The following is a 16,758-nucleotide window of genomic DNA, read 5'->3' on the forward strand; positions in this document are numbered from 1 at the left end:
AATACAGAAATTAGTCAGGCATGGTGGTGTGCACCTGTAATTCCAGCTACTCCGGAGGCTGAGGCTGGAGAATTGCTCTAACCCGTGAGGCGGAGGATGTAGTGGGCTGAGATCGCACCACTGCACGTCAGCTTGGGCTACAGAGTAAGACTCTGTTTCAAAAACAAATAAACAAACAAACAGACAGACTTGTCCCCACTTTCCTCTCTACAATGTCCATTTCATTGGTCTGGTGAGATAATGCTTGAGAAATAATTATAACAACAAACTAATATTTTTCTATTAATTGCAAGAATTCCTGAATACATGTGGGACACTGCGTTTGGCGAAAGATTGATTATCCTCTCCGCACAGCACATAGGAGATGCAACCCTGCACTAGAGCAGCCCTTGGTATCCAGTATTTCTAGTCCTCATCATGACCCAGGAAGAGTTATGTTAATAGGAACAACAGGTTCGTATGCCCACTGCATACTAATAGACAATTACACTAAAACAGCAGGGATGCAGCAAAGAAGGAGTTTAATGATTGCAGGGCACCCAGCAAGGAAATAGAAGGAAACCTCAAATCCATCTCCTGTGGAGAGTGAGGGGGCTGGAAAATTGGGGTTGCTGGTTGGTCGGGGCAAGGGGGATAAAATCATCCCAAAGTGGAAACTGTATTTTTTGGTGAGGTAGCTCCTCCAGGAGTCCTTCAGGTCAGCTGCATCAGTGGGGTCCTTCAGCTGATATCAGTAGTTTCATCCGTATGCAGAACCTGAAGGAATATCTCAAAGTGAAAACTTAACGTTTCATTCTGTTCCAGTTATTTATAGAGCAGTTAAGGGGAACTATAATCTTGTAACTGTGTCTAGTGATTCTAGGACAATAAGCACCAAACTGCGAGGAGGTAGATCGGCGAGTGTGCTGACTTATGATGAATGCTGAACATGCTACCAGCTTGGTTTATTTTTATTTATCCCTCGCTCCCTTCTTCCCTGATTAATTTTATTTATTTTTTGAGACAGAGTCTTGCTCTGTCTCCCAGGCTGGAGTGCAGTGGCACAATCTTGGCTCACTGCAACCTCTACCTCCTGGATTCAAGCAATTCTCCTATCTCAGCCTCCCAAGTAGCTGGGATTACAGGCACATGCCACAATGTTCAGATAATTTTTTTTTTTTTTTTGAGATGAGTCTCGCTCTTGTTGCCCAGGCTGGAGTGTAGTGGGGCTATCTTGGCTCACCGCAACCTCCACCTCATGGGTCCAAGAGATTCTCCTGCCTCAGCCTCCCAAGTAGCCGGGATTATAGGCATGTGCCACCACATCTGGCCAATTTTTGTATTTTTAGTAGAGATGGGGTTTCTCCACGTTGGTCAGGTTGGTCTTGAACCCTCGACCTCAGGTGATCTGCCCACTTTAGCCTCCCAAAGTGCTGGGAGCCCGGCCTAATTTTATAAAGTTTATAGGGGTGGTTTCAGAAGCACATATAACCATCATCTTCATTGGAGACTCCGGAAACTGGACTTCTGAAAGGTGAAACAACGTTGACAAGATCACATAGTTGGTCAGTAGCAGGGTTGAGATTTGAATCTTGAGTTTAGTCCACGCCAAAACCCTACACTTTTCTCTGCTCCATTCAGCCTTCCCGTATAAGGTGAGATAGATTCCTTTTGTAGGTAAGAACAAACTTAGGGACGGTTACTAATGAGATTTCTGTAAACCCCTATCAGCGATGTCATTTCTGACATGCAAACATGCTGCACGTCTTGGAATGTCATCTTCTCATCCTAGCTTCCTCTTCTAGCCTCTCCTTCCACCCTCCTGTCTCCACTTGGCTAACCTCTGCTGTAATTCTGGGGCGGGGCTTCTTTCTGCCTCTCGATGTATGGCTGGGCTGGGACTCTTTTTTTTTTTTTGAGACGGAGTTTGGCTCTTGTTACCCAGGCTGGAGTGCAATGGCGCGATCTAGGCTCACCGCAACCTCCGCCTCCTGGGTTCAGGCAATTCTCCTACCTCAGCCTCCTGAGTAGCTGGGATTACAGGCACGCGCCACCGTGCCCAGCTAATTTTTGTATTTTTAGTAGAGACAGGGGTTTCACCATGTTGACCAGGATGGTCTCAATCTCTTGACCTCGTGATCCACCCACCCCGGCCTCCCAAAGTGCTGGGATTACAGGCTTGAGCCACCGCACCCAGCCCCTGGGCTGGGACTCTTGATGGATGGCTTGATGGATGGCTGAGATGAACCTGAATTACATGGCTGGGAGGGGGGCGGATAATTATAAAGATGATGATTGAAACAATGGGTACAACAAAAGTTGAAACAAAAGTACAAAAAAACCCTGAAACATCTTTTTGCATCAGTATGTAAGAAAGTGCAAAATATGATGGAAACACAAAAGAATAGGGATGTGTCAAAAGGAACACAGAAACTACCTTAAAGGAGCTTCCGTTGGCCAAATCCAAAACCATCTGCACATGAAAGCCAGCAATATGTTCTCATTGTTCATCATCCACCTGAGTGAGAACATGCGGTATTTCATTTTCTGTTCTTGTGTCAGTTTGCTGAGAATGATGTTCTCCAGATTCATCCATGTCCCTACAAAGGACACAGGGAGGGGAGCACTACACACTGGGGTCTATTGGGGGGAATAGGGGAGGGAAAGCGGGGAGTGGGGGAGCTGGGGAGGGATAGCATGGGGAGAAATGCCAGATGTGGGTGAAGGGGAGGAAGGCAGCAAATCACATGTGTACCTATGCAACTATCTTGCACGTTCTGCACATGTACCCCAAAACCTAAAATGCAATAAAAAGAAAAAGCAAAAAAAAGAAAACCAGCCATAAAATTAGCATTTTATTATTGTAGCACCCTACAATTAACAATAGCAATTAACATGTTAATGGGGCCAGCAAGGTGGCTCATGCCTGTAATCCCAGCACTTTGGGAGGCTAAGGCCAGCGGATCACAAGGTCAGGAGATAATGACCATCCTGGCCAACGTGGTGAAACCCCGACTCTACTAAAATACAAAAAATTAGCCTGGCGTGGTGGTACATGCCTGTAGTCCCAGCTATTCAGGAGGCTAAGGCAGGGGAATCACTTGAACCCAGGAAGCAGAGGTTGCAGTAAACTGAGATTGCCCCACTGCACTCCAGCCCGGGGAGACAGAACGATACTCTGTCTCAAAAAAAAAAAAATAATAATAATAAAACATGTTAATGGTTAACCCTTAATAGTTTAAGGCAAAAATCAATCAATCACTCAATCAATAACAGAAAATATGTTAATGGATTAACAGATTTTATCACTGGTAAAGTAAGTTACCAAGAGTTCATAAACACAGAGATAAGAAAAGGAGGGCTGGGTTGGGTGGCTCACGCCTGTAAACCCAGCACTGTGGAAGGCCAAGGTGGGTGGATCACTTAAGGCCAGGAGTCCAAGAATAGCCTGGCCAACATGATGAAACCCCATCTCTTCTAAAAATACAAAAATTAGCCTGGCATGATGGCACACACCTATAGTCCCACTACTCTGAAAGCTGAGGCACGAGAATCACTTGAGCCTGAGAGGTGGAGGTTGAAATGAGCTGAGATTGCACCACTGCACTTCAGCCTGGGTGACATAGTGAGAGAGACCCTGTCCCTCCCCAAAAAATATATATATATGTATTTCTGACAGTACAATATACAATTAATAAATATCCAGGGAATGATGGAATTAGAATGTCACAGTTTTGACTCAGGCAAGAATCACAAAAGCTAAAAGAGGGTCAAAGTTTAACAAGGAACAGAGTATTTACATGTTCTAAATGCATCTTCACAAATGATTTACTAAAGAGGAAAAAGGTAACTTTACAATGGAAAAACCTGATAGACAAGAGGTCAAAGCCAGTATTATCAGTAATGAGACAAACAAATACTATCTTGTGCTTTCTCATATTTGCCTTGAGAAGAACACAATATCAGTTCTGTGAGTTCCTGACTAAAATACATAATCTGGATTTTATCATGAGGAAACAGCAGACAAACTCAAACTGGGGGAACTTCTACAAAATAGCTAGTTTGTAAGTTTCAAAAGTGTCAAGGTCATGGAGCCAAAGAAAGATTGAGGAACTGTTAAAGAGATATGACAACAAGATGGACCTGAATTACATGGCTGGGAGCAGGGCGGAGTGGACAGTTATAAAGATCATGATTGAAACAACTGGTAAAATTTGAATGTGAACTAAAGATTAGATCAGGAGTTTGCAAACTGGCCAAATCCAGCCTGCTGCCTATTATACAGCCTGCCAGGTAATAATGGTCTGTAAAATATTACAGTAAAAAACATAACATAAAATTTATCATGTTAACCATGTGTGCAGTTCAGTAGTGTTAATATTCCACACATTTGTGCAACATATCTCTAGAACGTTTTAATCTTGCATGACTGAAATTCTATACCCATTGAACAACTGCTCACTTCCACCTCCCCCCAGCCCCTGGCAACCACAATTCTTTGTATCTGAGTTTGACTACTTTACATGCCTCCTATAAGTGGAATTGTGCAGTACTTGTCCTTCTGTGACTGTCTTATTTCACTTAGCATCATGTCCTCAGGATTCACTCAAATGATAGCATTTGACAAGATTTCCATTCTAAAGACTGAATATTTCCTTGCATGCATGTACCATATTCTCTTTATCCATTTATTTGTTTATGGACATTTAAGTTGCTTCTACCACTTGGCTATTGTATATAATGCTGCAATGAACATGGGTATATAAATATCTCTTTGAGATTCTGCTTTCAATTCTTTTTTTTTTTTTAGATGGAGTTTTGCTGTTGTTACCCAGACTGGAGTGCAATGGCACAATCTCGGCTCACCGCAACCTCCGCCTTCTGGGTTCAAGCAATTCTGCCTCAGCCTCCCAAGTAGCTGGGACTACAGGTGCGCACCACCATGCCCAGCTAATCTTTGTATTTTTAGTAGAGAGGGGCTTTCACCTTTTTGACCAGGATGGTCTGGATCTCTTGACCTTGTGATCCACCTGCCTCGGCCTCCCAAAGTGCTGGGATTTAGGCGTGAGCCACGGTTCCTGGCCTCTGCTTTCAATTCTTTTAGCTACATATCCAGAAGTGGGATTGCTGGCTTATATGGTAGTTCTATTTTTAATCTTTTAAGGAGCATCCATTCTGTTTTTCCATAGCAGCTGCACCATTTTACATTCCCACCAATAGTGCCTAGGGATTCCAATTTGTCCACATCCTTGCCAACATTAATTATTTTCCAAGAGTGGCCATCTTAATGGGTATGAGGGTATAGCTAATTGTAGTTTTGATTTTCATTTCTGTGATGATAGTGATGTTAAGCATCTTTTTATGCTTGTTTGCCATTTGCATATTTTCTCTGGAGAAATGTCTATTCAAGTCTTTTGTCAGTTTTTAAATTGGGTTATTTTTATTGTTGTTGTTGACTGTAGTTCTTTATATAGCCTGGATATTAACATATTATTAGATAAATGATTTGTATATATTTCCCCCCATTCCATATGTTATCTTTTGATTCTGTTGTTTTAGTTGGTGTGATTTTTACATTTTTAATGGTTGAAAAAAAACCAAAAGAATAATATTTCTGGCTGGGCATGGTGGCTTACACCTGTAATTCCAACACTTTGGGAGTCCAAGGCAGGTGGATCCCTGAGGTCAGAAGTTCGAGACCAGCCTGGCCAATATGACAAAACCCCATCTACTAAAAATGCAAAAATTCACTGGGCGTGGCCATGAGTGCCTGTTATCCCAGCTACTTGGGAGGCTGAGGCAGGGGAATCCCTTGAACCTGGGAGGCAGAGGTTGCAGTGAGCCAAGATTGCACTACTGCACTCCTGGGCGACAGAATGAGACTCTGTCTCAAAAACAAAACAAAAAAGCCCCCCAAAGAAACAAAGAAAAAGGGGGTTGGGCACAGTGGCTCATCCCTATAATCCCAGCACTTTGGGAGGCTGAGGCAGGTGGATCGCTTGAATCCAGGAGTTTGAGACCAGCCTGGGCAACATGAAGGAATCGAATTTCTACAAAAAAATACAAAAAATAGCCAGCCATAGTGGTGCATACCTGTAGTTCCAGCTATTTAGGAAGCTGAGGCAGGAGGGTTGCTTAGGTCTGGGAGGTTAAGGCTGCAGTTAGCCATGATCTTGCCACTGCACTCCAGTCTGGGTGATAGTGTGAGACCCTGTCTCAAACAAACAAACAAAGAAAAAACCTGTCTTATTATACAGTCATGCATCATCCAGTCTCTCCTCAGGGCCACTATGGTCCCCAGCTTATCTCCTGGTTTGGAGGGTATTTTAATGGCTATCACCCCAACTAATCAGTGACCACAAGAGTTTGAAGAGAACTTGCATATCTATACTTCCTCCAATATCTCCATTGGTTCCTGTCCTCATCACCCAGCATGCTGTGCACAACTCCCAGCATCTTCTTCCAGAACACCCCATTTCATAGCAACTATAGTCTATCCCATTACTTCCTCAGTCCATGCAGTACCACTGATATCCTGATAGGTGAGTTGCTCCTAAGAGAAATATAAGCTACCAAGGATATCCAGGAAAACCCCTGGATGGGCAAACCTATTAGAAGAAGTATGTGAGGCTAGGCATAGTAGCTCATGCCTGTAATCCCAGGACTTTGGGAGGCTGAGGTGGGTGAATCACATAGTCAGGTGTTCAAGACCAGCCTGGCCAACACAGTGAAACCCTGTCTCTACTAAAAATACAAAAATTAGCCAGGGCATGGTGGCATGTGCCTGTAGTCTCAGCTACTCGGGAGGCTGAGGCAAGAGAATTGCTTGAACCTGGGAGGTGGAGGTTGTGGCGAGCCTAGATGGCACCACTGCACTCCAGCCTGGGCAACAGAGGAGACTCCATCTTTTTTAAATTATTATTAAAAAAGGAAATATGTAAACTGGCACCTGCTCCAGAGAAAAAAATCCAAGTGGTAGGCACCGCCTGGTTCTACCACCATGATCTACATATGTTCAAGACTAAAGCTGGAGAAGTTCCTTCAGTTACTTCAAAGGGATGGAAGTTGTTAGTCCAAGAGTCTCTGGACCCCAGTGTATCTACCCTATGTTCAGTGAGGCCCCATTCAATACACAGGGCCTCAGAATAGACAACTGGAGAATGTCATTCAGGAGAAGCTGAACTCATGGCAATTCAATGGTAGCCCCAGGACATAGAGGAATTGTTATGGGAATGAATGACTCAAGTAATTACAGCCTTGCTCCTCAAAGGTGGTCCCTGGACTAGCAGCATCAGCATCAGCATCAGCTGAGAGCTTGTTAAAAGTGTAGAACCTCAAATCCCACTTCTGACCTATTGATTTAGAATCTATATTTAAACACAACCCAGAGGTGATTTAGCACATTACTGTTTGGGAAGCACTATATTAATGCTTTCTATGTAGGTGTCTTAGTTTGTGTAAGCTAAGTAAGCTGGTAACCAAATACCATCAACTGGGTGGCTTATAAAAAACAAACACTTATTTTTCATAGTTGTGGAGGTTGGGAAGTCCAAGATCATGGTGCTGGGAAATGGTATCTGATGATGGCCCACTTTCTCATAGGTGTCTTCTATGACCCTGCATGGTGGAAGTGGTGAGTGGGTCTTTTCAAGGCCTCTTTTTTTTTTTTGAGACAGTCTTACTCTGTCACCCAGGCTGGAGTGCAGTGGTGCCATCTCAGCTCACTGCAACCTTTGCCTCCCAGGTTCAAGTGATTCTCCTGCTTCAGCCTTCTGAGTAGCTGAGATTACAGGCACCCACCACCACACTTGACTAATTTTTATATTTTTAGTAGAGACGGGGTTCCGCCACGTTGGTCAGGCTGGTCTTGAACTCCTGACCTCAAGGTGATCCACCCACCCTGGCCTCCCAAAGTGCTGGGATTACAGGTGTGAGCCACTGCACCCAGCCTACGGCCTCTTTTATAAAGGCACTAATTCCACTCATTCAGTCTTCACCCTCATGACTTAATTACTTCCCAAAGGCCCCTGCCTCCTAACACCATTATTTTGGGGCTAGAATTTCAACATATGAATTTTGAGGGAACACAAACATTTAGGCCACAGCAGCAGGGAACCCAGGGATCTGGGTTGTTAGTGGTGATCTAGGTGTGAGGGTGAATGGGTGTGTACCCATGTATAATTGAAATGACCTTGTATTCCCTAATGCCCCACTCTGCACACATCACTGAGGTCCTGGGACTGCACTCCATCATCCTGGAAGTTTCTCCCAGCCTCAACTCCTGCCTGGCATTCTGAGACCACACAATGTGTCCAGAGGGCTGTCCTTGCTATCTCATGATTTCTTTCCAGGATATCATCGACCCAGTGCTGACCTGTCTGCACCACACACTCCCAGTTTGCCATCTCCTTACCTCCACACAGACATCAGAACATCTCCTTCCACATATACCCTACCAGCCCCACGTTGGCTCCCCCAATTCTCTTTGTATGACGCTGGGGTTTGACAACAAACACCCATTTGCCTGCCAGAGTACTACCTGCCCAGCTAGAAGCTTTTGGCCAGAAAAAGGTGAGTCAGGAAGTAAGTGGCCTATAATCTTTGATCTTTCTGGAAGGCTGGAAAGAAGAAACATCTCCTGGTTGCTCCTGGTTGAGTCCCCAAAGCTGAGGCCAAGAGCTCTGCCTGGACAATTCTGGGCATGCTTGTTCTGGCTGGCACTGAAATGCAATGCCGGGGTTTGCTAATTCATTCACCACACTTTCCAGGCCTTGTGAAAAGCTTCCTACCAGGAAAGGAACCAGGAATGATGAGTTGGCTGAGTTGACACAGCATAAAGCTCAACTTAAATAGTTTCTGAGTCTTTTATTTCCGCGTTCTTTTTCCCTTGGTTCTGGTTTTCTGGCTTTTTATCACTATTATCAGAGTGGGCATATATTTCAGTTCAATTTAGTTCAGATAGGATTCCAGCCAGGTGCAGTGGCTCATACCTGTAATACAAGTACTTTGGGAGGTTGAGGTGGTGGATGGCTTAAGGCCAGGAGTTTGAAACCAGCATGAGCAATGCGGTGAAACTCCATCATCTCCATGAAAATATTTTTTATTATTATTTTATTTATTTATTTATTTTTTTGAGATGGAGTTTCACTGTTGTTACCCAGACTGGAGTGCAATGGCACGATCTCGGCTCACTGCAACCTCCTCCTCCTGGGTTCAAGCAATTCTCCTGCCTCAGCCTCCCGAGTAGCTGGGACTACAGGCGCGCACCACCACGCCCACCTAATTTTTGTATTTTTAGTAAAGACGGTGTTTCACCTTGTTGACCACGATGGTCTCAATCTTTTGACCTTGTGATCCACCCACCTCTGCCTCCCAAAATGCTGGGATTATAGGTGTGAGCCACCACGCCCAGCCTGAAATTTTTTTTTATAAAGTTAGTCAGGTATGGTGGTGCGTGCCTGTGGTTGCTGCTAATTAAGGGACTGAGGTGGGAGGATCACTTGGGCCTGGGAAAGTTGACGCTGCAGTGAGCTGTAATCATACCACTGTACTCCAGCCTGGGTGACAAAGAGACCCTGTCTCAAAAAAAAATAAAAAGATTCCAAGGTGCTTTGTTATAATCACTCCCTGGCAAATGCTTTTGCCTTCCTTGCTTTTTTCTTTCTCCATCAGTCACGCCTGGCATAACCCTAACCCCGAATAAAAGCCACCACTAACTTCTCCACACCTTTCCATGAGCCCCTGAACATTGTTGGAGAAAAGCATTTAACAAGACTGACTGGTTTTCCTTTAATGATCACAAACAACACAGAGGCACACGAGACACTGCCCAGCAACCCCAGAGATTCTCCAGTAAATTTGCTTACTCACAAACTTGATGACAATTTTATCCTTTCACACAGTTCTTAAGCCTCACCCCTCAACTATTCTTAATTGATGCTTCTTCACTGAGAGATTAAAAGACATTAGAGCAGAGACTTTGTCTTTTTATAGCCAAGATTATTACAGACTTCTCTGCATATTCACCCATCTTCTCTCCCTCTTTTTCTTTCTCTCTCTTTCTTGCTTTCTCCCTCCCTTCCTTCCTTCCTTTTGACAGGGTCTCACTATGTTGCCCAGGCTGGAGTGCAGTGGCACAATCTCAGCTCATTGCAACCTCTGCCTCCCAGGTTCAAGCAATTCTCCTGCCTCAGCCTCCAGATTAGCTGGGATTACAGGTGTGTGCCACCACATCTGGCCCATCTTCACTTTTCTTTCTGTGACAATGGAGGAAGCTTCTCTCCTCCTACCAAAGGTTAATGTACTTGGGTTGCATTTTTCCTAACCTTCCTAGGCTGCTTGGATTATTTCTTTTCTCCTGCATAATCAACCTCTTCTGAACCAACTAGAATACTTTCCACTGCAAGTAAAAAGACAAAGGCCATCAGCAGACCAAACACTCCCAAATTTATATCTCCTGCCCAGGATGTCTTCCAAGCTCCAACTATTCATGGGCCCAAGAGCCTCCTGTCCAGCCTGGGCAACATGGTAAAACCTCATTTCTACAAAAAATACAAAAATTAGCTGGGTGTGGTGGGGTGCACCTGTAGTCCCAGCTACTTGGGAGGCTGAGGTGAGAGGATCACTTGAGCCCCGGAGGCTGAGGTGGGGGTCGAGGCTGCAGTGAGCTGAGATCATGCCACTGCACTCCAGTCTGGGTGATGGAACAGAGGGAGACTCTGTCTCAAGAATTAAAAAAAAAAAAAAAAAAAAGTCCCCTGGGCATTTTCTCCTTGGCATCTTAAACTTAACATGTTCTAAACGGAACTGATTTCCATCTGGAACAGGTGATTCTAGCTGCCTTCTCTCTTGGTTCTTTGCTAGCAAGTATCCCAACGTTGTTTAGAATAGCAACATGTTTAGCTAAAAAGTTGTTAGCCAAGCTCCTTTATTGTCAGAAGTGATCATATGACAATTCTGCCCAGAGGCATGAGCAGAAGTTACTGGATAGGGCCTCTAGGAAAGCTTCTAAAAAGTGGGCAGAATCAACCCTCTCTCTTTTTTTCTGCATGGAACATACACGGAAATAGAGCAGCCACCTCATGATCATGATATCCACAAGCGGAAGGTAAAAATGTGGAAGGTTAGAAGGACCCTGAGAAACAACATCATTGCATCCCAACATTAGTTCTGGGATGTTACAGAAAAAAATGATGCCCTTACTTGTTTAAGCTACTCTGTATAGCAGACGTTTTGTTAAAGGCAACCGAACCAAGCCTTAGCTATACACCACTCAAATCTACTTCTCCTAGCCTTCCCCATTAGTAATTGGGACCTCCAGCCCCAAGTCCAGAGATCTGCAAGTTATCTGAGATTCTTCTCCCTCAACATTCACCTACAATCCAGTCGATAAGCAAGTACTACAGCATCTCCTCCAAGATATTCCTACTCATGCACTTGTCTTTATCAGCCTTGCCACTACCTGGTTCAAACCACCATCATCTCCTAAAATAACCTGATTTACTGGTTCCTTTGCCTACCCCCTTGCCTCCTTTCAGTCTTTTCACCATCTAGCAGCTAGAAGGAACTTTTAAAATACAAACTGGGCATCAGTACCAGCAGATACTAAAACTTCCTGGAAGGAAATGAACTGCTTTTCCTAAGAGAGAGAGAAAAAAAAATTTTGGAACTTCCCATTTTAGAAGAAAAAATTAAGAGTAGGGAGAATGGTTCTGGGTTACATAATGGATTCCTTAATCACTAGCAAATAAATAAAACAACTCTGAATATTGGAATGAATCAATTTTCTTGTGGAAATTGGTGAAGGAGCTAAATATCCTAATGATCTTGGAACAAAATAGAGCTTACATTTGAAAACAGCTAGCAGGGCCCGGCGCGGTGGCTCAAGCCTGTAATCCCAGCACTTTGGGAGGCCGAGGCGGGTGGATCACGAGGTCAAGAGATCGAGACCATCCTGGTCAACATGGTGAAACCCCGTCTCTACTAAAAATGCAAAAAATTAGCTGGGCATGGTGGCGCGTGCCTGTAATCCCAGCTACTCAGGAGGCTGAGGCAGGAAAATTCCTTGTACCCAGGAGGTGGAGGTTGCGGTGAGCCGAGATTGCACCATTGCACTCCAGCCTGGGTACCAAGAGCAAAACTCCGTCTCAAAAAAAAAAAAAGGAAAATAGCTAGCAGGACTCAGGAGGAAGCAAACCCAGGGAGCTCACAGACATTGTGGGAGGACTTTGGACTATCATAGAACACAGAACATGGATTTGTTACAATTTAATCAGAGGAGTCACCCACAGATGACTTTGGGTTATGTTTGGGTTTTATTTGCCAGGTTGGGGGCCTTGTTTAGATAACAGCTATTATTTATGCTGAACTGTGAAACAGGCACCATTCCTTAATTGAGGTCTTATTACCTTGGTTTGTGAATTATGTTGGAAGGGTAAGGGTGAGTAGCACGTGCTGGTATGGATTACTTACCTGGATTTATATCCAGATGGATAAATGTCGCTTAGGAGGGACTTTTTAGCAACTCTCAGTGGTGTCCTAATTTTTTCATTCAAAATAATCTAAAAACAAGCCTGGGCAATATAACAAGACCCTATCTATATTAAACTTAAAAAAAAAATAAGTGGGGTATGGCTACATGCCTATAGCCACAGGTACTCAGAAGGCTGAAGCAGGAGGACTGCTTGAACCCAGGAGTTGGAGGCTGCAAGGAGCTATGATTGAACCACTATATTCCAGCCCAGGTGACAGAGTAAGACTCTGTCTCTAAAATAATAATAATATATATAAAATTTTTGAGACAGGGTCTCACTCTGTTGCCTGGGCTGGTGTGCAGTGGCACAATCTCAGCTCATTGCAACCTCTGCTTCATGCTTTCAAGCGATTCTCCAGCCTCAGCCTCCTGAGCTGCTGGTATCACAGGTGTGCACCATTACACCAAGCTAATTTTTGTATTTTTAGTAGCGATGAAGTCTTGCCATGTTTCCCAGGCTGGTCTTGAACACCAGAGCTCAAAGCCATCCACCTGCCTCTGCCTCCCAAAGGGCTGGGATTACAGGTAAGAACCACAGCACCCAGCCTAACAATAATACTTTTAAAATATTTATATGAAAGGCAGAAATTTCACAGGAAAAGAATACTTTGTATGGAAGAGAGTTAAGACTCACAAAGACAGTGAGTGGTTCAAGGTCAAGGGAAAAAGTGAGTGCTCAGCTCAGTGTTGGTTACTTGTATCTTACTTCAGCCCAGACTCTTGGGCTCATGCCCAAGTTCCAGCTCAGGGGGACACCAACAAAGAAAAAAGTAAGAACTTAAACAAGTGGCTTCATTAAACTCTCTGTGACATACTCAGTAGCTTTGTTACATAGACGGAAGATGGCACCAGTGACTTTGACCCTATTGGAAACATTGGGATTCATCAATCTAATTACTCATTTGAAGGGTGCCCACGGATAGCCCCATGTTTGGTGAGTCACTGGAAGGGCTCACAGGACCCAGAATATAGTTGTATTCATGGCTAAGGTTTATTATGGCAATGTAATGGGGAGGGAGAAAGACTCAGGTAGAGCCCGGGGAAATCCATGGGCAGGCTTCCTACTACCCTCCCTTCCACAAGGAATCACACAGTGCACTCTCCCTTCAGCAATGAAAATGTGTTTCCCCAGCAATAAGCATCGAATGTTTCTGCCCATTAGAGGGAAACCCATTGGAGTCTCAACACTCAAAGCTTTACTAGGGTCTGGCCACATAGACACACTCTGCCTAGCGTGTACCAAAATTCCAGATCCCCTGAAGGAAAGCAGGTGTCCTGCATAAACAACACTGTTTGTACAGTCTAGGCAGAATGAGCCACCCTTGTCAGCTAGGGAATGGTGGGGACACTCCTCGAATCCAAGTTCCCAGACACCAGCCCAAGGCCAATGTTGCAATCAGCCTTGCTACATTAACTCTTCTGTATACCAGCAAAACCCTAGCAATAGTGAAGTCATTAAGAGAAATTTCATACTGGAGATTTTCCCCCACAATTGCTAATATTGTATGGTGTATGTAGAGAAGTTAGGATTAAATATGTTAAAGCTTAGCAGCTCTTCTAACTGGTCTATATTCAAGAAATATATTCAAGGCAGGGAAAAAGAAAAAGAGGATAGCTAATTGAAAATGAGGAGGCAATTGGTTCTTTGACCATTTGTCCCTGCAAGCACACCTGCCGATTAACACTTCCTGATGAGTCACTCTCATCTCAGGGGGATAGCTGAGACCCAGGCAGACTACATGCAGGGTAGCTTTGATATACATAGAAGCACAGGGAGATGGGCACTGAGGGTGGGCTGTGAACATGGCAAAATCTAGCTAGGAATGTCCACTGTGACATCTAACCTGTTAGTAGAATGATGCCAAGGAATGGAAGTAATGCAAGCTGACAGAGGTTTGGGTCCAGGAATTTCCTCACAGTAGAAGAACGTGGCGGAGATAGACATAGTCAAACAACCAGAGCTGTGGGCCAAGAGAAGTTTTGAAGAAGGATATTTCTGGCAGAAAACTAACAGTAACTATTTTGAATTTACCAGGCACTTCCCCAAGAGAAAATGCTTTCAGAAAACATTGGAGCAAGAGTATATGTGGAAGATAGTTTATACTCCTGCATCCCCCAACCTAGAATTTTAAAAAGAAAAAAAAAAGAGTTCCTAGAAAAAGAAAGAAGCGGAGGACCTAGGACAAATTGAACAGAGCAATGCAGCCTGAGCTGCAAATAGCCATACATGACAACTAGGACTTTTGCAGAGCTATCTCAGGGGTGGAAGAACCTGAACTACAGGTTAAATGTGCCAGGTGATATTCTGGAATAGAGAGTCGAGGAGAATGAGAGTCAGTGTGTGCAGTGTTTGTTTCTTAAAAGACAGTAAGAATTGAGAGCCAGAAGCTATAACATTTGTGTACTTAAATAATGCCAATTTTGGAGTAAGATTTTGTCAGGGTAGAATCTGCTGAGGAAGGATGAGTTGAGCTTCCCATCTTCCTCACCTAACAATGAATTGATCCAGTGAGACACTACCTTTTCTCCAAAAAACTTCAGATTTTTTATTTTTGTTTTTTGTAGAGTTTCAGGGAGAAAGAGGCATTCGTAGGTTTGGATTGAATCAGATGGTTTTTCCATTTAGAAAGCAAAAGGAAAGAAAAAAATAAACACTTTTGTGCCAAGAGAAAAGCAAATGGGAAAGTTAGATACAGAATTGTTATCAATATGTCTTTTTTTCAGTACAAAATACCTTGAAAACATAATTTTGTACATTCAACAGAGTATGTTCTGGAATCTTCTATTCACATGTTTTTGGAAGACTAATTTAACCTTTCTCTTTCTACTCTGTAGAAAATCAAGACTTTAGCATTATATTCAAAATGATTAAGCCGTGATCACAATTTTGTTTTATTTGCACAGTCTTCAAATAGGAAAGCCTAAGAAATAGTTAGAGACCTTTTCCTGTCTGGTAAGAGACCTTATATGGTTTATATACTGGTGAAATAAACGATACAAGACCTGAGAGGCCAAGGTCAGAGATGATCGCCTTATACATACATACAAATATATATATATATATGGTTTTATTTATTTATTTTTTTTGAGACAGAGTCACTCTGTCACCCAGGCTGGAGTGCAGTGGCATGATCTCGGCTCACTGCAAACTCTGCCTCCTGAGTTCAAACAATTCTCTTGCCTCATCCTCTCAAGTAGCTGGGACTACAGGTGTGCACCACCATGTCCAGCTGATTTTTTTGTAATTTTAGTAGAGACGGAGTTTTACTGTGTTAGCCAGGATGGTCTCGATTGCCTGACCTCATAATCCACCTATCTCGGCCTCCCAAAGTGCTGGGATTACAGGCATGAGCCACCGTGTCTGGCCTATATATGGTTTTTTGTTTGTGACAGAATTTTTCTCTGTCACTCTGGCTGGAGTACAGTGGTATGACTTTGGCTCACTGCAACCTCAACCTCCTGGGCTCAAGTGATCCTCCTATCTCAGCCTCTGAGGAGCTGAGGTTACAAGTGCATGCCACCATACCCAGTTAATTTTTTTGTATTTTTTGTAGAGATGGGTTTTCTCCATGTTGCCCAGGCTGCTCTTGAACTTCTGGGCTCAAGTGATTCACTCATCTCAGCCTCCCAGAATGTTGAGATTACAAGTACAAGCCACTACACCCAGCCAAGATGATCACATTATTAGTGACCAAATTCAATTTCCTATGATACAATTGATAATTTTGGGTATAAAAATCATAGTTTAACAACTATAATTTCCCATATTAATGATACAGGATATAGTCTTGAGGTTACAACTTCTGTTGTTACAGTATCATAGAACATCACTAATTTTACTTAGCAAACATTCCCAAAGCACTTTAGTTGTTTTTAAGAGGCAGAGCATGTACAAATTTAAACTGGAAAAGTTTTATCTCCCTTGGCTGAAAATTCCATCTCAGTCATTGATGTTTCTGAGCAACATTCACCTTAATAAACTGCTACATTCATAAGCCACTATGTCTATGCTGTCACTCCAGTGCAACCAAGACAGATAATGCTCAGACCTGTACTCTCACCGTTGAGTGCTGGCCATGTTTGTGGTAGCATCAGTACTTGTAGCAGGAACAGTGATCCTAATAGGGGTATGCATGGCATCACTAAGTTTCTTGGTAAATGCAGCCACAGAAAACATACCAGAGCATAGAGGAGCAGATGCTGGGTACCTAAGACAACCTAGTGATAGAACACAAAGCTTTCCTGGC

The 16,758-nt window shown here is 43.5% G+C and overlaps 1 protein-coding gene across 4 annotated transcripts in view; it reads right to left on the reverse strand.

The window, feature by feature from the left end:
- Positions 1 to 16,758, reverse strand: part of PTGR1 (prostaglandin reductase 1) — a 73,262-nt gene that overhangs the window by 44,242 nt on the left and 12,262 nt on the right. Inside the window, exons 3-4 of one of the 4 annotated variants that reach the window (XM_078374274.1) lie at positions 6,073 to 6,190; positions 2,417 to 2,579 (exon numbers count right to left, since the gene is read on the reverse strand). The exons of 1 other annotated variant lie outside the window; for it this stretch is intronic. In XM_078374274.1, coding sequence (XP_078230400.1) covers positions 2,417 to 2,571 — 155 coding nt within the window. In that variant the 5' untranslated portion in view covers positions 2,572 to 2,579; positions 6,073 to 6,190. The remainder of the gene's footprint in view (positions 1 to 2,416; positions 2,580 to 6,072; positions 6,191 to 16,758) is intronic. 2 more of the 4 variants (XM_078374277.1, XM_078374270.1) reach the window with 2 other exon arrangements.

This window comes from Callithrix jacchus, chromosome 1 (assembly GCF_049354715.1).
Source record: "Callithrix jacchus isolate 240 chromosome 1, calJac240_pri, whole genome shotgun sequence".
In the NCBI taxonomy this organism is placed as follows: Eukaryota; Metazoa; Chordata; class Mammalia; order Primates; family Cebidae; genus Callithrix; species Callithrix jacchus.